Below are 22,463 nucleotides of genomic sequence, written 5' to 3'. Positions count from 1 at the left end.
CAGAAAAACTCTGCTTTAGCAACTGGGCAGAACTTTAAAAAAAAGGCTGCCTTGTTGCTAAGGGTATATGTTTCAGCATGCAGCATATACCATGTGTAATTGCAACAGTAAAATTGACCTGCCTGAGCTAGTCTACAGGCCTTGCTTCATTACATTTTGACCCTCAAGCATCACCTTAGCTTCTAGAGCTGAGCTTGTTATAGGATGCCTGGCTTGTTGGTGTCTTGGGTTTGCTTGGACCCTTGAACTCATTGACATTTTTCTGTTTCTTTGGAACCTGGTCTCACTTCAGTACCTCTTCATGACCACCTACAGGGTAACTTCACAAAAAAGTGTAATTGTTTTCAGTAATAAATCAAAAACATGAAATCATATTTTCTTGTGTGAAACAAAGTCACGTTAGTCACAAAGCAATACACAATACTAATGAGTCAATAGTTATTGAATGTCTTTGTCTGCCAAGTGAAAACCAATAGGTTTGTGGGCCTCTGGGTAGCTTGTGATGCCTTTCGTTCTATTTTAACTCATCTCTCTACAGCACCCTTTCCACTGTGGCCTTAAAGGAAGTCACCTTTTAGCATGTAACCTTCATGTCAAAATGAATTATTATGCGGGAAATTGTTGACTTCTGTGGTTGCTTCCACACCAAGCCAAGTTTGAACTCCTCAAAAAAACTAGTGTCGGAACACAGAGACAATTTGACTATATCTACAATATAAAGGAGGTTAGCATTAGGATAAAAACAAAAAAGAAAGGCAGCTGGGTTTCTCAAATGTGTTCCCTCAAGGACAATAAGGTATAACTTATGGATTAGTGGATGGGAATAAACAACACAAACAAAACATGCCGTCAGTATTACGTGGTAATGAAAAGATAGACATCCCATTATGGTCTTATTTTTATGGCTATAATTTGGTTCAGTAGGGTGTAGATTATTTAGAAGTGACATGACATCAGTTGATAGTAATTGGACATTGAAAAAGACACCAACTATGTATAACTAAAAGGAACTTGATATGCCAGATCTTTTTCTTTGATGTGTAACCCTGAGTACGATTTAAAGAGATGTTCTCTTATTTATTTCAAAGACTGCATCCCCCTTTCTTTGTTAATGTGAGATGTTGATAAAGTTATTTAAATAGCCTGGGGTGTCTGCTTTAATGTGCAGACATTAAAGGGCTCCTACTTATTTCAGTGCAGAAATAAGTGAGGTGAGATATAAACTAAAGCGGAAACCCTGGCATACAAACAAACAATTGCAAAAGTGCTACTGTGCAGAGTAGGTATGTACATAAATACACTCCTCCAGTCTAAGTCAGAGCTGTTCGCTCTCCACTCAGACACACATAACCCTCTGTCTGAGAGCCTTATTCACTGTTTGATAGTTGGGTTTCAGATCTGTGAGTTTTCAAACTTCAGCTGCCGCAGTCAAAGCACCTCTATAGGCATAGTCTGCCAGTTTGAGTAGATACAACATTCTTGTACTTGTTTAAACTCAGTAATGCCTTCATACCTTTTGGCTATGTTTACACCACAGTGTATCTTAATAGCCCTTACTTCATAGAATGCCTTTGTGTCTGTATATAAAACAGCATGTCGCCAGGCATTCCTCTGTTTTACTGTATGGCTCATGATTCATGAAACACCTTCATATTTACACTGATGACAGCCAACCACAAAGCCCACCTGTCTCAAGAAGTGGTTCACTCAAACAACCCTCTGGAAAATGACTCATTGTTTGTTGTAAACTTTGTCAATATTGTTGGGTTTCAATGGGGCTTCCCCAATGTGCTTATCATAAACACATTTGCTTTCATCTTGGATTGAAACCGTCTGGATGCGACATTAAAAGCCCCCCTTCCCCTCAGCTATTATCTGCTTTACATGTCTTACTAAATCCAGCAGGCCTCACTGCTTTATTCGTAACTGTTAGGGACATGATAGTCTAAGGTCAAAATTCCCAAACCACAAAATAACAGACACACGCACAAATGCCTTTGCTGTCCTGCAGTCCAAACAAATATCTGCTCTAATGCTGACACCTGCAATGGATGATAGTAAAAGAAAGATGACAAGAAAGATACACAATAAACACTGAGACCCACAAAGGTGAGCAGATCACCAAACGGCTCCTTTCTTTCTGCCTGCTGCACACCTTTGAGGCCAACCTTTCTTGTAGCCAACCTTAGGAAAACATCCGTGCCCCCACACGACGCTGAGCCTTGTGTTTCCTTCTGTCTTTAATCTTAGTGAAAAGAGCTTTTAACAAGACTGGGGAGTATGAGAGGATCTGCCAAAGCAGAACAAAGGCAGGGAGGAACGGGGAGAGATAGAAACATAGTGGAAGGCTCTGTAATTTATCACCTGTTGCCCTTGGGCGGCAGTGCACTCCAAGCCCTAGGCGGTGTGTGTGTGTGTGTGTGTGTGTGTGTGTGTGTGTGTGTGTGTGTGTGTGTGTGTGTGTGTGTGTGTGTGTGTGTGTGTGTGTGTGTGTGTGTATGTGTGTGTTTTCAGACATTCTTCAATCATCTTAAACCTCAAAAGACATTGCTTTGATGAATTATTTCAAGGGGAAAGTTGTCATCTGCTTACCACATTTATGCATAACTCCCTTACCATAGTTCTGACACACTACATGTTTGGTTGTTTGTATTTTCTTCTTTTTTTTGGGGGGGGGGGGGGTTATAATATATAGGGATTATAATGCAATTAGAAGGGGTAACATGTATCTGTTTTCATAAAAGATCTGTAAAACAGTGTAACTTAATAAAAAAGTACCACTAAAAAGAAAGTAAAATTAAATGCTATCATAATAACTCATTCATAATAAGATGAAAGCATATTTTCAGAAAAGTTCATTTCATGTGATGTTAAAGTCTCAGTATCTAACATGTTCAGACAAACCTTCGGACAGCTAGCTCTAGAAAGGTCCGGTCTAAATCCCGTTATGTTTGCCTGCCACCTTGTGCCTTGTAGTGGTACTTCCAAAGACTGTATCAATGTTGCTTAATTTTAAACTACAATATAAATTTACGGATCAAATCATTCTGAATTTTCATAGAATGCATATATAAAATAATATAGAATAAAGACAATTAGTGCTTTCGTAGACATTGAGAAACACTGTATTTAACTAATGGTGGTTAGAATGGCAATACTGATGCTGGCTACCAGTTGTGTAACTAAGTGTTATTGAAACAGTGGCTCGTGCTATCTTAAACATTTATTTCATAGTGACGTAAACAAACTTGAACACAGTGAATGAAACGAATTATACATAAATAAGCCGATTTCTTTACATTTCCAATTTGATCTACAAGGGCATTAACAGGATTTCAGACATGTACCTTAAATGTGAGGCATTCACAGACCACAAGTCATTCGATTTTTGTTGTTCCTAAACCAACTTGACCCCTTTGTATCGGGTTGGTATTTTTTTCCTGATCAGAATTTCTACATGGCCAACTACAAGCGAAGGCAACACTACACTACGAATGACGTAGCACGCAGCTGCTGTGTTTGGTTGTGGACGAAGAAAAAGAAGCTAGGAAGGAAACCTCTAGCATCGTAGATAAACACCCTGAAGAGGTGTGAACCCAGCGAGCAAACAGCTGTCACAACACCGAGAGAACAGTAAAAAAGACCAGATTGAGTCCTTCATACACCGAGGGTCAACATGTCTGAGACATACGGTATGTTTGTACGGGGAGACAGCCTGTATTTTCCCGATGGCTAGCCGTCACTGCTCTGTGGTGTGATGAGAGGGACTGGCTCTTAGCAACAATGCTAGTTAGCTGGCTATAAGGTTAGCTTAGGTTAGCTGCAGGCTGCCAGCTCATCGTGTATTTTGATATTGGTAGTTACGTTGGCTGCTTACAATTGATTTAAAGAAACTGGTGTACTTTAACGTTAGGTGTATTATATTAACTGGCACTTCTGTCCTATGATGACGGAGGGCATTGCTTCCTCAAACAGTAATGAGAAAACAAATGGAAATACAATTACAGGTTAAAGTTGGACAAACTTCAGGCACAGAGCTTCATACATTTCGACAAACAAAATGTGTTTTAAGACTCAGAAATTCAAGCGGAAGAAGCAAGATTATTGTATTAAGTCTCAGTTGATGTGTACTTTTTTGCAAGTTAGCTCTTGGCTACAAGGCCTATGAGGAAGTTAACTGCGGCTGTTCATCCCTCAGTTACCTGTGGAGCAACAGCTTTTAGGTGTGTATGTTTACCTCGTGAGTCCAAGGAACTGCGCGTCTGTATTAGGACACTTCAGACTAAACAACACAAGATAACGCTGAGAGAATGTAGTACAAGGTAGCACATGATTCTAAGCATTGACATTATGACAGACCACCAGTATTACTCATCAATTATTTTTGCATAAATGAATTCAACATGACACTTGCCTGATAGAATCAATAGCACAATAGGCATGCCACTGTAGACCCAGTTATTTTTGAAATGGCCCACCATCATCCTCTCTTGTTGCACTCTCACACACACTCTCCATCTGCTTCTATTGGTACCCTGTCTCCTTCAATCCTCGATGAAACCTTATCCCAGTGGGCAGTATTTGTCTAAAAGTGCAGCGGTAATTGTAGCTGTAATAGTCTTTTATTGATTTCTCTCTCACTCCTGTGCTGTCTCCTCTCCTGAAGTGCCTGTAGTGGAACTGGCGAACAGCAATATGAATACACTTTGTACAATGGTAAATGGACCAAGAGGGAATTCATTAAATTGTTCAAATCTATTTGGTCTTTGGTTCCTGTGGCACTCTTTTATTAGTTTTAAACTGTATAGTTACACAATGTGGTTTACGTAAGAACATATATAAATATTCTAATGTGGCATATTTAAAATGCATTTATTATTTTTAAATAAGACTGATTCTACTTTGAAAGGACAGATATTAGACAATTAGTTTGGTGTTATTGGACAATTGTTGATTACTTGGATAACGTATTTCTGTAGTCTATGCAGCTTCAACTAATGCTACTAATGATACGTTTTCAATAGGTTATTTTATCAGTAATATTTTTATGTAAATGGCCTGGTATATAAGATACATGTCCTTGCTGAATTTGGAGGATAAAAACAGAGACTTGTGTTGATTTTGACTTTTGTTACATATTACTTTTCGCATCATGTATTATTATTATTTGTAAAGTTGAGTCTTTCCAGTTTACATACTTTCCTTCTGTCTTGTGCAATAAGGCAAACATGTCACTTGAAGTTCAAATCCCCTGTGCACTTTGTCCTTCAATCAGAGGACACATCATCAGACATAAACCTCGGATAGATCTGGGCCTGCAGATTGTTAAGTGTTGTCACAGTGTGAGCGAATGCAGATAACAGTGTTAGTCTGTTCTCTCAGGGGCTATTTATTATTGATGTTAAAAGAATGCAATTGCCTGAAAGGCTGCTGCTGAGAGGATAGTGCTGCATTCTTCTCTCCCCATTGCTTTGACATATTGACAGCTTGATTGTTGTATGCAGATCTCGCATGGGAATCTGTGATGTCTGGGAAGACCCTGAAAAGCTGAAACAAGCTTTTAAAACAGAGCTGTTAGCTTTTGATTCTGTCAGTCCTGCTGTCACGACGAGTGTTTGTAACGTTGACTGCTGTAGCACAGGAAAGCTGCAAGTGTTTGGCTTCTTTGCTTTGCTTTTGCAGTTCTGCTACCGTGAATATGACCTCTAGCTTGTGTTGCTTAAGGAGACACCCGCCTTACTAAACAAAGCTGTACCATAAACTGAGCTGGTGGTGGTTTGTGTCAGCCGATGAAGGTCGCTCTAAGCACACTAACATTCCACATTTGAATGCCTACCAGGAACTAAAGCTCATCTCATCTGCTCATCTGTTGTTGTTTTTAAAACTGCCGTTTCTGTTGGCCTTGGGTTGGGCTGAATACTTACAGGATGTTTACCTGGCTGCTAACCTTAACAGGTGTCACTCATCATTGGCAAGGGTAGCAGTTTTGCCTGCAAGGAAAGCGCTTAAGATTTAACCACAATTGCATTTCTTTAAACCCAGTTTAAGCTGGGTGTCAGGAGAAAATGTGTAGTTTAAAATTGTGATTTCACTCTCACAGTCTAAGGAATACACCTGACCTTTTGACTTCCTGTCCTACTTTGACTACCTTTCTATGCATTACTCACAAACACAGACTTATGGTTCAGTCACAAACACGCACACTTTGAATTTCCCTCAATCGCCACATTGTTTCATAACTTGTTGGAAATGTAGCAAAGCCTTGGTATATGTAAATGTCCCCTGCACTATCTTTGGTCACAGCACACACAACACACAAAGCCTTTACTCTGGCTAGCTTTGCATGTCAGGGGCCCGAGACATTTGGGCCCTGGATAATATGCATGGGTTGGGTTGTACTCTCCAGAGCAAGGGTCCACTCTCCACAACAACATCTGTACAGCCAGCTGGCTGTGGTCATTCAATCCCTGTGCAAGTCTGTTTACCTAAGCCATGTTCAATAACTTAAAAGCTTTGGCTCTGCTCTAATGACATGTATTATTAAGTGTTCAAGGCTTCAAACACACCTCGGTTAAACAGCCCGTTCAGAATCATAAGGAGCAAGTTATACTGATTACATGCAAGGCTCTGTGATTAGAAGGCTAATTTGGGGTTGTCAGATCGTGTGCAGGTAGAAACTGAATAGGATTAGGAGTGCGAAGAGCAGCGGGTTTCTCTGACGTTGGTGTTGCATTGAGCTTTGCCTTCTCTTCCTCTGTTGCAGACTTCCTGTTCAAGTTCCTGGTGATTGGCAGTGCTGGGACAGGGAAATCCTGCCTTCTCCACCAATTCATTGAGAACAAGTGTAAGTTTTAAGTCATTAAAGCTTATTATTCCTGTCCGGTTTGTATTAGAGTGAATACATAAATGTGCTAAACAAAAGTTTACGTAGTTACAATAAGTGTGGTGGATTTGATGAGTTTGTTTCACGCCACAGACCAATTAACCCTTTCACTCTGCTGTGAGGTAACTGCTGAACATTAAAGCTCCTGAAAATGGTATTCATTGACCTTCATGTGCAAAGCAAAATGACAGGATTACTTGATAGTTTTTTTTCCAGACTCCTAACAGTCACAGTATTAGTAATGTAACAGTTTTACTCTGCAATAAGCAAGTTATTGGATTCAAACTTACATCTTCAATTTCTATCAGGTTTTCTATGTACTCAATGCACTTCTGATGGCATTATTATTTATGTATATGTTTTGTTGTTTTTTTCTATATAGTTTATTCTTATAATAAGATCGGTGCTCGGTTGAAGTCTTTAAAATAAATAACTCCAAAGTTATTTATACAATTTAGCTTTTTAGGAAGTTAACTCCTGCCCTCTGCTGCAATCTCTCTAAATGCACGCTGATGCATTTTAACCCGTCACCTGATATTATTTTTATTTGCACCATCCTCCTTTGTAATTTCATCGTTGTAACTTTAATCTAATTGTATATTTTATACGGTTATTCTATGCTATTTGAAGTTTGTTGTTATGTCTTTTAATTGGTATCTGTATTCCTTGTAACATCAATTTTCTGTAAGAGATGTCTACTGTGAAGCACTGCAATTCTTATATGCAAGGTGCTATAAAAATAAAAAAAATATTATTATTATTATTATTATAAAACACCCCAATTAACAATCGCTTTAATAATGTAATCTACACTTCTTGGGCTGTCAGAATGCAGTACATGTTCAACTGTAAAAAAAACACCTTAAACTTCAGAACTGTGAAGATGTTGACAAGCAAATACGTAACCAAGCCAGTAACCGCTAAGCATGTCCCATAATTAAGACTCGTTTCACTCATGCTTGTTTTAATTTGATTAAAGACGCGTCAAGTCCCCGTGCTGTCACCGGAGAGAGACAGGGAGGGCGGGTTGACAGTGTTAATCTCATGTTAACATATAAAGACGACAGCTTAGGGTTTTCAAACGAGCACAGAGCGCAATGTATTAAAGACGGAGGTATTGTTTTGAACACAAAGTTAAAATGTTGTCTTCACATTAGCTTCTTTTTAAATAATTTTGCCAGGAAAAATACATAACAGCACAATACAAACCCCTGAGCTGTACTATAATGTCACATTGTCTTGTTTTTTTACTCTTTTTTTTCTGCTTTCCTGTTTCAGTTAAACAGGATTCGAACCACACCATCGGCGTGGAGTTCGGTTCCAGAGTCGTCAACGTTGGTGGAAAGACGGTCAAACTGCAGATCTGGGACACTGCTGGGCAGGAGCGATTCCGGTAACTGTCTGCAACATTTCCTGCTTAGGGGTTTGGCAAACTTTTTAGAAACACTATATGAGCCCAGATGCTGTCATTGGGCAACATCCAACTTTAAACAGCTACCCGCAGTTTCATCTGGAGATGTCTCAACCTCTGACAGCTCCAGGGGAGGAATGATGTCCTTGAATGATGATTAAGTTAAAAGCAAAAGACAGCTTTCCCTTCTCCTTCCCCAGCTGAATTTAACTTGCTGATGGATAAGTACTTAATTCTTATCTATTCATTGTTTGAAACAAGATTTCTGTTTTATCTTCACAGTTCGGTTACACGCAGCTACTACAGAGGAGCAGCTGGAGCGCTCCTGGTCTATGATATTACCAGGTAAACCATCTTTATACTAACTGTCCTTCTAGCTAATTAAACTACAAATTTTGTGTCACAGAATAAACATTTACAGTTTTATGTAAATCCCATATAGTGGGATGTAGCCATAAGCATAGGTTCCTTCAAGTGCATATAAATCATTATTAAAAAGACACTTTAAAAACAGAAAACACCACATTGAGCTATTCACAGCAATGATATTTTGAGGTGTTGATATTGGATCTGGCTAGACTTGTAATTTAAATTCACTGACCCATGAAGCTTAACTGTAAATGGTTTTTCACTTTTTTTACGAGTGCCGATATTGTTGTTTTTAGTCTATGAAGCCTTTTCCACGTCCCTTCCACCTCCAGAAATGTGGCAATTAAATGACCATGTACTGAGACGTACACACTGAAAACAGAATGCCAGGACCCACTCACTGGCGCGTATTTCGTAAGCTCCGAGTAGCGATAGAGGGGTTGTGAAATCAATATGGAGTGAGAGCAGTAATGCAAAGAGACAGGAATGTAATACAGTTTGTGTTGGTTAGAGTGTGTACGGAGGGAGAGCGGCAGCAGCTGTAATATAACGGCTGACGGCAGTGTCATCTGAGGAAAAAAATAGGGAGAGCAGAGGGAGAAAAGTGCATGTGGAGGAGGAGATGGAAAACAAGGGAGTGAGTGGGAGATGGAGACATTTAACACGTCTCACAGGGGAGGAGGTTAGCACGGACACGGACAGAGAGAAGAAGTGGGAGAGAGCCTGTGAATCAGACCGCTGCTGCGTGTGGATTTTGGAATGACGTCACTCTGTTAAAGCAGCTGTTAGACATCATTCTACTGACCTCACTGGCCTCATGTTACCATGGACACCCGGGGCCGGTCTCTATGGTGACCGGTTGCTTTAACCTCAAGAAGTTTCCATGAAGGCTTTGTGATGGTCGTCACTGCCCGACAGACGGCTCTGGAATAATTAGTCTCATCCAGTGAGCCGAGCAGCGAACAAATCAGACGCAGTTTTTAGAAGGAATACTTTTCATTATCTTTATCAACAAGTTTCTTTGCAAATCAAATTGCTTTAAATAGTTTTTTCAAATTTTGTTTTTATTCGTCATTTCCGCTAATGAGTGTGTCTCTCTGCTCAACCCAAACATGTACTGGCTGAGGGGAAGCACAAATACAGACTATAATCCAAGTGAAGATTGAATAGTTGGATTTGTTTGGTTAGTTACTCAAAATATATTGCTGCCCTGATAAATCTTTCACTATTTGTTGGTCTCATTGAGTGACTCTTTAAAGTCGTTGTGATGTATAATCAAGCTTCTGTAACTCAAAATCTGGGCGGCTCTTTAAATAGTATTTTGTCACTGAAAGGAAATATCCTGCTGCTGGTACGTTTTCACACCTACAAAGTAAGAGCCTACTATTTGAGCAAGAAAAGTCAAAGAAATAAATGCATATTTGAAAATTCAACAAGTTATTTATTAGTTCAATTTAATAAATGTAAATGCAATATTAATAACACAGAGTATTTTAAAGGCCCATGTGTTCAAATGGGTTCCTGTCATTAGGACATTTCAGGTGATGCTGATAGGGAAAACAATTTGAACAAATAATACAAAATATACATTTTATTGCTCTTCTCTAAGACTCAAAGTTGCTTTACAATATAAGGGAGGGTTGGGAAGGTGGGAGTACAAACAAATAAGGACAAATAAAGATGATCAACGGGCATGGATTTATGGGGGGGGGGGGGGCTATGAGTAGACAGAGGAGAGGAGATACATTTTTAGGCGGGACTGGAATACTGTGAGGGACTCGGAATCACAAATTTTGTGGAGGGTTGGATGGATAGGTGGATAGATAGATAGATAGATACTTTATTGATCCGATATTGGGAAATTCTTTTCTTGCAGCATCAAAGTGTACAGGAATTTGAATCTTTAAAAGAGGTAGAAAGTTACATTTGTCCTGTCCTGTCCTACAGCCGGGAGACGTACAATGCCCTGACCAACTGGCTGACAGACGCACGGACCCTTGCAAGCCCCAACATTGTAATTATCCTGTGCGGCAACAAGAAGGACCTGGATGCAGACCGAGAGGTGACCTTCCTGGAGGCGTCGCGCTTCGCTCAGGAGAATGGTAACCACTGTTTAATCTACACTCTCTCACCTTCAGGTGTCCTTCTGTTTGTGTTAGCTCTCGTCTTTATTCATCTGTATGCTTGCTGTTCGTTAGTTGTGCCACGCCATCCTTGTTTTTTGTTTGTCCTTCTGTCCTTTATACTCTTTCTGTTTATCTTCACCTTGAAGGTGTGTTATCTGTATGCCTCCACACTGCTGACAGCCTTGGTCGTAGAGTTTATATTTTTGGGTTGTCCGTATTCTACTGAACGGGATAACTGAAGTTGTTCAAGTTTGGCAAAATATCCAATTTGATTCAAGGAAGACCCGATTTGGATGAAGTGGTCAAAGATCAAGGTCACTGTGAACTCACAAAGCACAATTTTGGCTATTAACTCTGACATTATGCTCCTTTTTTTAAGAGCGACATGCATGTAACTGCTTCTTGATTGTTTGTTGGATGGCCACGGGTTCATTTCAGTTTGCTTTTTTCAGAGCTGATATTCTTGGAGACCAGCGCTCTGACGGGGGAGAATGTTGAGGAGGGTTTCCTGAAGTGTGCTCGCATCATCCTCAACAAGATAGAGTCAGGTACACTGCAGATCTATAACTTCTAAGATCTCTGAGCTGGCATGAAGCCATATTGATCTGTCTGTGTTCTACTGTGCATCTTTATGTCTTTGTTGCTGACACTCCTCCTCATGATTCACTTCAAAGGCGAGTTGGACCCGGAGAGGATGGGTTCAGGGATCCAGTATGGAGATGCTTCGTTGAGGCAGCTGCGACAGCCGAGAGGCACCGCCACACCGATTAAACAGCAGTGTAATTGCTAGGGCTCGGGGCCCCGCCCTCACCTCAGCCCACAGGCCCACACAGACAGGACGCCCCTACAGGTCAGTGGCATGTCGTCAGCTCACGTTAAATTATACACTTCACCTCTGTTTCTCTTCTAACCTGCCTCACCTTCGTGTGCTTTCTTCTCCAGGTGTTTTTGGTGTGTGACCCTTCTCTCTGCATTTCACACACCTTGCATCACCTGGCAACCCCTGACCCCTGACCTCTGGTAAGACTCTCTACTTCTAACCTGAGGGGGGCCAGCTGTGACCCTGTGTCTGGGCAGGGAAACCCCTCAGTGTGAAGACGCTGGGATCACAAAGAAGAAAAAACAGGTTTCCCTGTGACTTACCAGAAAAGGACGAGTCGAGGGTTGCGTGTCCGAGCTGCCCCGCTGTTTTATCTGTGTGTTTTTCATTCTGGATTTAGTAACACCGACATGCTTCATACATTTGCACATCATTGTTTCTAAATTATTATTGGGGATCTATTTTGCGCCTAGTCATTGTTCAACATATCTGGAAATGATTCATGATAAGAGTTTTAATATTGGTAAAGTCACCTGTTGATTTAGCTTTTTATAATTTTATTTAACTGTACTTTTCAGCCTGTGATTGATGGTGACTAAGTGAATAACAGTCCAAACACATCCTCTTATTAAAAAAATTAAGTTTAACTGCACAGATTTTAATAAAAAAATCATGTAGATATTGAAAAACAGATGCATCAGATTAATCTTGTGTGGATGTGTCTGCAGCTCAAACAGCTGAGCTCAAACATGGTAATAAAAAAAATGTAAAATCATACATACCCAGATTTAGAGCCCTATGTACTTACCCACTCTGGGATGTGTGCTACGTTGAGTCATTTGACATTTTGATTCGCATCAAAATGCACTATTGTGACAGAGTGTTGGCCTTAGTAATATACTTGATATTGTGGATTTGGAGTTTTATTTTTCCCACTCACTACGTCTGTAAACTGTCAAGGGGAAGCATCCCGTCACTCCACACAGACAGGCCTGTGGGTCAGGTTTAAAGCACAAAAAAGAGGTTTTGCTCTTTATTTAACTCCAAAGTTTCCAAAGTCTGCAGACTGGCAGCAGCAGATTTATCCTGTGATAAATTCCCAGCGTCTCTAGTCCTATCCCGATGTAAGGTTAAGAAAGGGTCATCCTTTTTTGCAAAACTAACAATGCCTTTGACTCGTACTGCTGGGCTTTTTAACTCCGGTGGATTCACGGTGCACATTCTGTGTCAGGGGACGTCACAGGAAACCACAGTTGGTTTCGCCTCAGTGCCATGTTTGGGGAAACTTCAACTCTGCCCACTCAGTTCCCTTGTAGAGACTGGGCGCTGTTTAATGCAAGGTTACAAGCACCATGATACAAATCAGGAACACTCCAAGTAGTTTTCACTTTTCTTTGTCAAGCAGAGAAGCTAATCTGTTCTTGTAAACAAACTCTCTTTGAGTTTCCCCGAGCCGTCCCATATGTTTACTCCTTAGAACAGACCCTGTGCTGCCCCAAAGGGACACAGGGAGTTTCGCCTGAAGCATGGTTTCCTCTTTGCAGCACTGACAGCATGGTTTGGTGGTGCTGCGGGAGGAGGATGAGGTTGCGAGTCAATCCCTTAAAAAAATCCCGCCCTTCTGTTGAGTCAAAGGCACTGCTTCTGTCTGAACCGCTGACCTGGCCAAGAGGAGAACAAAACACACGTATTTCTCCCGTCTTGTCCTCAACTGCTAGCATATGTCCTCCCAGACAAACCATATGCGTTTTAAGCCCTAGTGAGCCGACACACTTAAGGGAAAAAGACATGTGCAAACATAAGATAGTATAGGATATCAAGAAACAGATGGTCAAAGATTTATTTAGTTTTCATAAAATATTTGCATTGGTGGATAGTCTGTCTCCTTCTGCAAGTGCACTTTTTACTTTTGAATTTTCATGTTTTGTTTATATGCTGCAACTCTAGAATTGTACATTTTATTTTACTTGAACAGTATACTGTAATAAAGATTTTAATTGTAGATGTTATCATTTTTTGCTAAATAACAACTGAGATTCTTCATTTGATTTCCTGTCACGAGGCGCGGCTGCTGCCTGAGGTTTGATTTGTTTATTGCACCCTGCTGAAGGCGGCGGCAGCAACGAAAGGATGTTCACTTCCTGAACTGTACAACCATCAGCAGCTCTGACTGTTTTTAAGTCCTATAAATGCTGTTGAGCCAAATGGCTTTCACATGTTTGTATGTATTTTACAGTTCCTTATAAGCACTCAAAATAGCCATATGATAAGAGTCACTTCCTGTCTTGATTTAATCGTGATGAATGCAATCCGACTCAGTTGTTGCTTAGTAACTAATGTAATATAATCAACCCAAAATACTACTGTTCATCTCAAGTAACATATACTGTAAATAAGATTTGTCTATTGTCCATTAAGGGTGAGTGTTGCTCATTGATTGTAATGAATATGCAATTCCCAGTAAACTGCTTGTTTTTTCAGTCAGTCCCTGTCTCCTGGATGTTGATGTTTTCTATCTGTGTCTCTAAGCAACTGCAGGTTCCTCTTTAAGTGATCAGTTGGTTTCCCAAGGGCCTTTAAAGTACACCACATCCTAAATATGTATAGTTCTCACTTCTATTTTTTTAGCTCTCCTGTGAGCCATAACTTATTTCACCGCAGGTCTGTAGGCAGCTGACTTCACAGAGCCTGAATTGAACAGGAGAGTCCATGTACCTGATTGATTTGCTTTATCTTCCATTCTTCAGCAGAGTCATTTCTCTCAAAGGCAGTCAGGGTGAGGGTAGGATATCAGAGGACTCATGAGATGAAGAGTAAATGCCCTCTGTGTCCAATTGTCTGGATTTATGTTCTCTGGTCGATGGAGTAGCAGATTGAGTGGTTTAATGTAGCTGAAGTGGATATATTGAATGATTTATTGATCCTGGATATGCTGTCAGAATGACCTCATAACCAAATTGCATAATTTACTGAGGAAGAGCTGCTCTTTTACCACTAGATGGTGCTAAAGCATTTAGATATACCCTGCCCGGTCAAAAAAAAGGTCACACTAATATTTGTTGGACCGCCTTTAGCTTTGATTACGGTACGCATTTGCTGTGGCATCGTTTCCACAAGCTTCTGCAATGTCACAACATTTATTTCTGTCCAGAGTTGCATTCATTTTTTAAAAATCTTGTATTGATGACGGGAGATTCGGACCACTGCGCAAAGTATTCTCCGGCACATCCCAAAGATTCTCAATCGGGTTCAGGTCTGGACTCTGTGGTGGCCAATCCATGTGTGAAAATGATGTCTCATGTTCCCTGAACCACTCTTTCACAATTTGAGCCCGATGGATCCTGGCATTGTCATCTTGGAACATGCCCGTGCCATCAGGGAAGAATCCATTGATGGAATAACCTGGTCCTTCAGTATATTCAGGTAGTCAGCTGACCTCAATCTTTGGGCACATAACATTGCTGAACCTAGACCAGACCAACTGCAGCAACCCCAGATCATAGCACTGCCCCCCACAGGCTTGTGAACTTTTTTTTGGGCCGGGCAGTGTATTAAAATAGTACCTGTCCTTGACTATTACAGCTTTAGTCTACAGTTTTTTTCAGTCATGTAAAAGCTGTTCTTTGTAATCCAACACATATTTTAAGGTAAATATTCTGAACAGAATGCAAACTAAACTTCACTACATATGTTTCTATATCATGCAGTAAAGTATTGTTGTTCTTACCATTCCTAGCGATATATTACATTGCATTCAAGATTTCTCTACATTTGAACCAGTGGGCAGCCATTAATTTGACAGTGCCATACGCAGGGACACTAGTGGTACTTGATCGTTCTGGGACTGGAACCGATAACCTTCCGGATCCTTAGCCAACTCCCTGCGGCCTGAGCCACCACCGCCCTAAATGTCACGTGTTAGACGCTTTTAGCCCAGAGGAGCAACTTGGGGTGAAGCGTCTTGCCAGGTGCTCCCGACACAAAGATCAGAGCACCAACGCACTGACCCCCGCCCCTGCCCAGATATATCATTAATTAGAATCAGAAATGGTTGATAATCATGTATCACTTCATCTGTTTATTTTTTATTATTTACATATAATGGGACATATTGATGAGGGTAGTTGAACTAGAGACAGTAATACAAACAATCACACATCTTCCATCAACAAACTCACAGGGGGGTAAAGGAAGCATTACATATTTCACAATTGCCTAATCATTAAAAAAAAAAAAATACAAAAGTTCAACCACAGTAACATTTGTAACCACCTTCGTGACTGGATATAATAAAATTAGAGTATGAAATAAATGTCAAACATTGAAGTCCAGCAAAGGGAAATGCATTAAAGTAGCTTCTTTTTTTTCCTTCTCAACGTTCATAAGGCTTGGAGGAGTATTTTAAAAGCCAATTTGTTTTACACCAATGGCAAAGGAATTATTGATTTTATACATACTCCTCAGATCTAGAGAGCAAGAACAACTCTTTCTGGAATGCATTTGTAATTTTCATAATATTCAACATACGCCAGAGACAATGTACGTACACACCATACAAAGCAAACTTCACAGTACTGCTTTAATGTAAAATACACTTCCTACGTCAAGGTCTATATTTCCTTCTGATTGGGTGTGTAAGTGACCAACGAGCACCACGAGTAGCATCAAATTATCACGATCGTTTTTCTATGCAGTGAAAACAATTACCACATCTGGAGCGCAGCTATCTGAGCTAACATAGGGTACACCGTTATTCATCACTGGCCATGAGATGACAGCACAAGTTACCATAACAAACCTTCACAATGACACTCATCCTGAGTACATTCCATTCAATTATGAACTTCCCGTTGAGGCTCAATTGCTCTGAAGGGCTTTGCTAGTTATGGTTTGCTTGTACTGTGAACCAGATAGATGGATAAATCTGCATCACAAGCAAGGTCTGTCTTTATAGTAATGGCTGCCGGGCTGTTTCAGGCTCTTTATATGTGGTGCTTGTTAGTTAAAGTAGTGTCATTAAATGAAGTCAATGTTAATAAAGAAAGGAGGAGAAGGCCAGGAGGGGGGCGGTGAACAGAGGCTAAAGAGGATTGTAACTAAGGCGGTATATGAAATGCTAACATAATGAAAGGTTAACATGTTGAAATGTAGAGCCTCTTAAAACTTGGGGGCTTCATTTGAAGTACAACAAATGCAGAATATTGCAACATATAGAACGCTGTTACAAACAGGTTACTGGAACTTCCATATCATCTATCCATATGTAATCAATATAGTGCATTCTATTTCTAAAAACAGCCGTCCTGAAGTTTTGTAAGAGTGAAGTCTGCTCCATAGGGACAGGAAAGGGATTTCCAGAGTGACAGGAACAAGGAGTAGGATGGTTTAGGTACCAGGGCAGCAGATAGGTGGGTAGGTAGGGAGAATGGGTTTCTGTTTTTTACTCCAGCGACTGCAGCATGAGGAGCTGCTTGAGCACCTTGGTCTGACTGGTTTCCCTGATCTCTCCTGCCAGGAACATCTCGTCCACCACCGTGTAAACCTTAAAGGGAAAAAGGAAGTGCATTACAGGGTGGACAAGGCCCCACATTGTGATGAGGAAATTAGAATTAGTAATTCAGGCGACTAAAATAAAAACAATCATAGAAATACGACATTGTTGGCCTCGAAACCAAAGGGATATTATGAGAAGGTTTGGGTTTCCTGGAAAACTGTCCAACACACCGACAAGTCATCACCTAACCTGTGGTCTTCATTACTCAACTCACCCTTTGTGTCATCAAAATGTGAATAGAACTGCTGGATGACTAAATACAGAGATAATCAACGTGGCTAATATAATGGGATGAATCAGTCGACACACCTAGCAAGGAAGGACTGATTGGTGTAAGCATGTTGTTTCGACACCTTATGTTATTGGTAAGATCACTAGCGGCAGTTGGGATGGAGTTCAGAGGTCCTTGTTGCTAAGCATTTCCCTGTACGCAAAAAAATACACATCCATCCCCTGCCCATTCAAAACATTTTGAGATGTATTTTAATGAGTGTCTATTTCAGTTTCCATGGCAGTGTAATGAATAACAATTTTATTATCTGCCGTTTGGCGACCTGACCTTTTTAGTGTTTCGAATGGGTTTTTTAAAATAATGTAATCATCTCACAACTCAACCTTACGCCGTGGCTACACTGGACGTGCAACTGAAGCGGAGCCCACGTTGCAACAATAGATTCCATTGTAATCAATGAAAGTGGCTAGACCAGACATGAGAGCAGATTTGCTAAAATAGACCAGTCATAAATTTATATTTTTTTGCGCGGGGTGTGCACGACCCTTTCTATAGAGAAATGGGTCATAACATATGTCTGTATGTTTTTTTTAATTCAACTACCGGTATACAGGAAATGAATAAATGTTTCCTGTCACCGGAGACTTTGATAGACAAGCTGCCATGGAGATATCTGCTGTCGTCAAAATTCATTAGCCAAATTATTCAGCCTACAGATAAGATAACGACAGACGATCGATGGATGAAACACAAACTCGGTGTTGCAGTTTGACTGTTGTCGTGCTGGATCCAAAAACTGGAGACAACGAAAGTCTTGTTTTGCCTGTACGTTGCGCCGTATGTGCGCTGCCGGTGTAGCCAGTAAAATGATACATTACGCAGAACGTGCGCTCAACATGCGCAGCGCTTCAGTTGCGCGTCCAGTGTAGCCACGGCATTACGATGTCCTTACCTTGTAGAAGTTGAACACAAGGTCCAATTCACACACGTTGTGGAAATATTCATTCAGCACCTTACAGGAAATACAAAAAATAAACATTTAGTTTAATCATACTGTGGGAAGACTTAAAGATATATGGTGAAAGTATATCTTAATATGAGAAAGACATGAGAAGTTGATTTGCACCAACTATCATTGCAGCGCTTGATAGTGTCGTTTTGTGATATAGAGTCAGTTTCAAAGGCAGAACAAGTCAACCGTTCTGAAGAGTTTGCTGAGGTAAATGTCAAATCAAGAAGCTGCTGTGAGCCTATGTGCGGTTCATCTCTGCATATCTTAACATTGGTACACTGACTGGAAATACATTCATTAAAACTTGTGCAAGCGCCATTTAACACTAGTGTGCATTTAAGAACACACTCACACACATTCCTTTAGTCAAACATTACATCAGTGACCTTCACAGCGCTGTTTACTGATTGTCTTGGCCGAATTCAAACTGTAGATCCTTTATAAAATGGAATCTAACTTTTTTAGTTAATAGTTATTCTGACAAGGTGATTGTTTAAATGCACCACATAATACTGTAATTTGGTCACTGTGGTGTTCTATTTCAAAACAGATACGCACCATTATAAAATGGACAAGATTATTCTTATTCTTTGGAGAGATTTTTCCATATTATAGATTTCTTGAATACAATCTTTCGGACATTTCTGTTGTATCCTAGTTCTCTGGGTGGGGGAACCAATATTTTGCAAAAAAGAACCTGTGCAATTTACTCAGACAATCAGAGCTGTAAGAGAAAATGTTCTGTTTGACATTTCTTTCTTGGTTTTATGGGGTTTTGAAAAATACTGACTCATTCAGTGTACAGTGTATGGTGGGAAGTAGCGATGGGCTGCAGTGACCTGAAGGACACGTTATGACATACGCAATGATCAATACAAGTGATGTGTCCCCGGTGCAGGTCACACAGCTTTTGAACGGAGCACTGGCAGTGTCATTTTTCATCAAAAGCAGATTGTCATAGGAGTTTGGCTCTGATATTTTCACTAAGACCACACAACACATATTTAGTGTCATGATTCAGTTTACCAAGGAAACCATATAAAAATACTCTGGATAGAAATATTGCCCAGGGCCTTCATCATGCCATCCTACGTTATTGTATTTAATTATTCAAGATAATACATTAATAAAAATGGTTTTCTCCCAACATGTGTGAGGGCCTAACTACACTCCTTATTCAAAGGATGGAAGGATAAAATGTAAATAATGAACCGCTATCACAAGGATACTGGATAGAAAAGAAACATGGAATCTGATTTAATGACTGTTATTTGTTTTCAAGAAACATCTTACAAAAAGTAGTATTTCGTTTGTTGTTTTTCATTAAGGGTTGTTTTTCATTAAGGGTAATTTTAAAAGTCAAATCTATTTCAGTGTTTGTGCAGGGCCTGTGCGGTTGCTTTCATACTCAGTAATTAGTGATCAATTTGTTATTTTATTGCTGAAGGCTTATTTCCGGCGTCACTGGACCTAGCCTTATCTAACACTGGTGATCAAAATCAATAAATATATTCCTTGAATTTGTAATAAAATATACCGTCACGCTCAATTGTCAAACTGTGACTCATCTGTTGGTCATGCAACAATCTGATAATCCATATTCTGTTGAAGAAAAAGCTTTCTTTGCAATCTATCACAGTGATTAAGATGTAACATTGCACTCAATTTGATTTGACTGCAGTCCATGCTTTCCACAATTATGCAGGTTTGACATTTATGAGCTGCAAGACAAGTGTGGAGGAGAAATGTTCTGAAGGAAATCATTAACAGACATTCCTGTAAACAATCAGACCATGATAAGTAAATCATCATAGTTCACTTACTAAGTCTATATATCATGTGTTGTGCATGTCAGTTACCTCTACAAAGTTGTGGATTCCTTCGAGGTATGCCAGGTTGTTATCAGTCACGTCCACACAAATACAGAAGTACAGACCAGCATAACGCCGGTAAATGATCTTGAAGTTCCTGAACTGTGAGAACGACACAGATAAAGCCAATTCACAACATTGTACGTCATATTATGGCAACAACAGCAGCTTTGCTGGGACTCAAGCTTCCCAGCTTTAAAGTTAAACACACCCCGTACATTTTATAACCATGGAACAAAATGCATAACAGAACCGATCCAGACCAGGATTTTTTCTCTAAAATGCCACCCATTGTTTAAAAGTTGTTTTTTTTATTATTGCTTTACAACATTTTGAAAATATTGGATATGGTTTATAATTTGGAACACACAGGAGTCAACTGTGAAGTAGTCACAAAAGAGATGTTTACAACAGTGTGGTTACAGTCAACATACTGCGGCTCTTGACAGGATTTAGAAAGAGTTCACGTTAAACTGAACAAAGTCACATACTGGGGCATGTCCCATAACCATAAAAAAATGCATGCATTCAAATTACACTGATTAATCCCATACCTCCACAAAGTTGGTGTGCTTGGCATCCCTGACCGTCACCACAGCATGCACTTCCTCGATCAACTTCTGTTTCTCATCATCATCAAACTGCATGTACCATTTGGCCAGTCGTGTTTTCCCTGCTCGGTTCTGGATGAGGATGAAGCGGATCTGTAGGATAACACATGAAAATAAAAATGAAACATGAGGTTAGAACAGAAGCAATCTACTGAAATACTAGTCCAAAGACTAAGTGATTTTAGACAGACAATTGATCAATCATCATGCACACCTATTGATAGTTTGTTTCGAACACATCACATGAATGACATAGTACATACATACATACAGATAAGTATGTATGTACGTGTGAAGGTAAAACAGGTACAATTATAAATTAATCATCATTTTGAAATATTATCGTTAGGAAAAAGGGAAGAAGCATAGGAAAAAAGATGTGGTGAAGCAGGATCAATTGCCATATTTACAGTAAAAACAATAATTAATCAAGACAAATGACAAATGTACAAGTTTAAACGTAGCTGATTATTAGTTGGGCACTTATCCAACAGAATAACAACTTGCAAAAACAAAAGTTGCTTACTTCATTAACTGTTTATGCAGCAACCATGTTTTGTATTTTAAATTGGAAAAACATTTGCCCCCACTATATAACAGTAAGATAAATACAAATACATTGAGGTTAATCTAAAACACACCTCTTATTTTTTTACAGAATCCAAAGACATTTGGTGAACATATTGCTGTCCAATGTTACATTGTTGGCTATTGGCTTACAAACTGTTTAACGATACGAAACTGTTTTGCAATATATCTAAACGTTTAGCAGTATTTCTATGTAGTTTAAGTAACGTTAGCTAGCTAAATACCGGTACCGTTAACCTTTTCCTTCAAGCGTAAGGTAGCAGTAGCTAAACCACACCCATTTATTTTGACAGCTTGATTGTGAAAACCTTAGACAAAGTTAAAAATGATTGGCAGAATACATACTTTAGCTAAGCAGTAGTCGATCTATGAGATAAAACAGTAAGACTTCAGATCTGCGGCCTTGAGCCTGCTAAGGTAAGCTAACTTACTAGCTAACGTTTTTCCTGACTGAATGAAGAGGTTATCTAGCATACTCTCAAATGCTAGCAAGCTAGCAGTCATACGCTATTTTGGAAAGAAAACAGCACAGCTTTCAATTATGAGATACTTACCATTGTCGGTTACTAAATATGGTCCAGGGTGTAACAGAATAGCACGTATCTAAACAATTATGCTACGATTTTACATATATACATCAGTAAAATATTTGACCGCTTGTCCAGCTATCTTCCGAGCTAAACGGAAGTGCACAACAACGCAAAGTGGTGTTGCATGATGGGGGATGCTGTTTTTGTCGCCGCATTTAAAGCCAAAGGTCCGTTGCATGGAACTACAAAACCCAGCGTCCATTTCACTTAGTCGCTTGTCGAAACGTACATCGGATCACATGAGAAGAAAAGGGCCACTGCCTTTATTGTATGTAGCAGATAAATGGTGTATAACTACACATTGATTATGGGATAAGGATAAAAAACACACTGGTGACACTTGAAACTAAAAGGTGTTGTTTAAATTATGTTTCTAAAAGATGTTTCAGCAAATTA

General features: G+C 39.8%; 2 protein-coding genes across 2 annotated transcripts; one reads left to right on the top strand and one right to left on the bottom strand.

Moving 5' to 3' along the window:
- The first annotated feature begins 3,480 nt into the window (after positions 1-3,480).
- Positions 3,481-14,093, top strand: rab4b (RAB4B, member RAS oncogene family). The gene is made up of 8 exons (XM_063907213.1): positions 3,481-3,692; positions 6,764-6,844; positions 8,162-8,276; positions 8,577-8,639; positions 10,611-10,765; positions 11,242-11,337; positions 11,464-11,639; positions 11,732-14,093. The coding sequence occupies exons 1-7, from the start codon at positions 3,677-3,679 to the stop codon at positions 11,577-11,579; spliced, it is 642 nt and encodes a 213-aa protein (XP_063763283.1). The 5' UTR covers positions 3,481-3,676; the 3' UTR covers positions 11,580-11,639; positions 11,732-14,093.
- Positions 14,094-15,660: 1,567 nt separating this feature from the next.
- On the bottom strand, positions 15,661-22,206 carry ap2s1 (adaptor related protein complex 2 subunit sigma 1). The gene is made up of 5 exons (XM_063907250.1): positions 22,032-22,206; positions 20,833-20,982; positions 20,267-20,380; positions 18,348-18,407; positions 15,661-17,151 (listed from the first exon to the last, which is right to left on the bottom strand). Exons 1-5 carry the CDS (start codon positions 22,032-22,034, stop codon positions 17,050-17,052), a joined length of 429 nt encoding a protein of 142 aa, XP_063763320.1. The 5' UTR covers positions 22,035-22,206; the 3' UTR covers positions 15,661-17,049.
- Positions 22,207-22,463: the final 257 nt, after the last annotated feature.

Source organism: Eleginops maclovinus, chromosome 18 (genome assembly GCF_036324505.1).
Source record: "Eleginops maclovinus isolate JMC-PN-2008 ecotype Puerto Natales chromosome 18, JC_Emac_rtc_rv5, whole genome shotgun sequence".
Classification (NCBI taxonomy): domain Eukaryota; kingdom Metazoa; phylum Chordata; class Actinopteri; order Perciformes; family Eleginopidae; genus Eleginops; species Eleginops maclovinus.
This window is presented reverse-complemented; position numbering and strand designations above follow the sequence as displayed.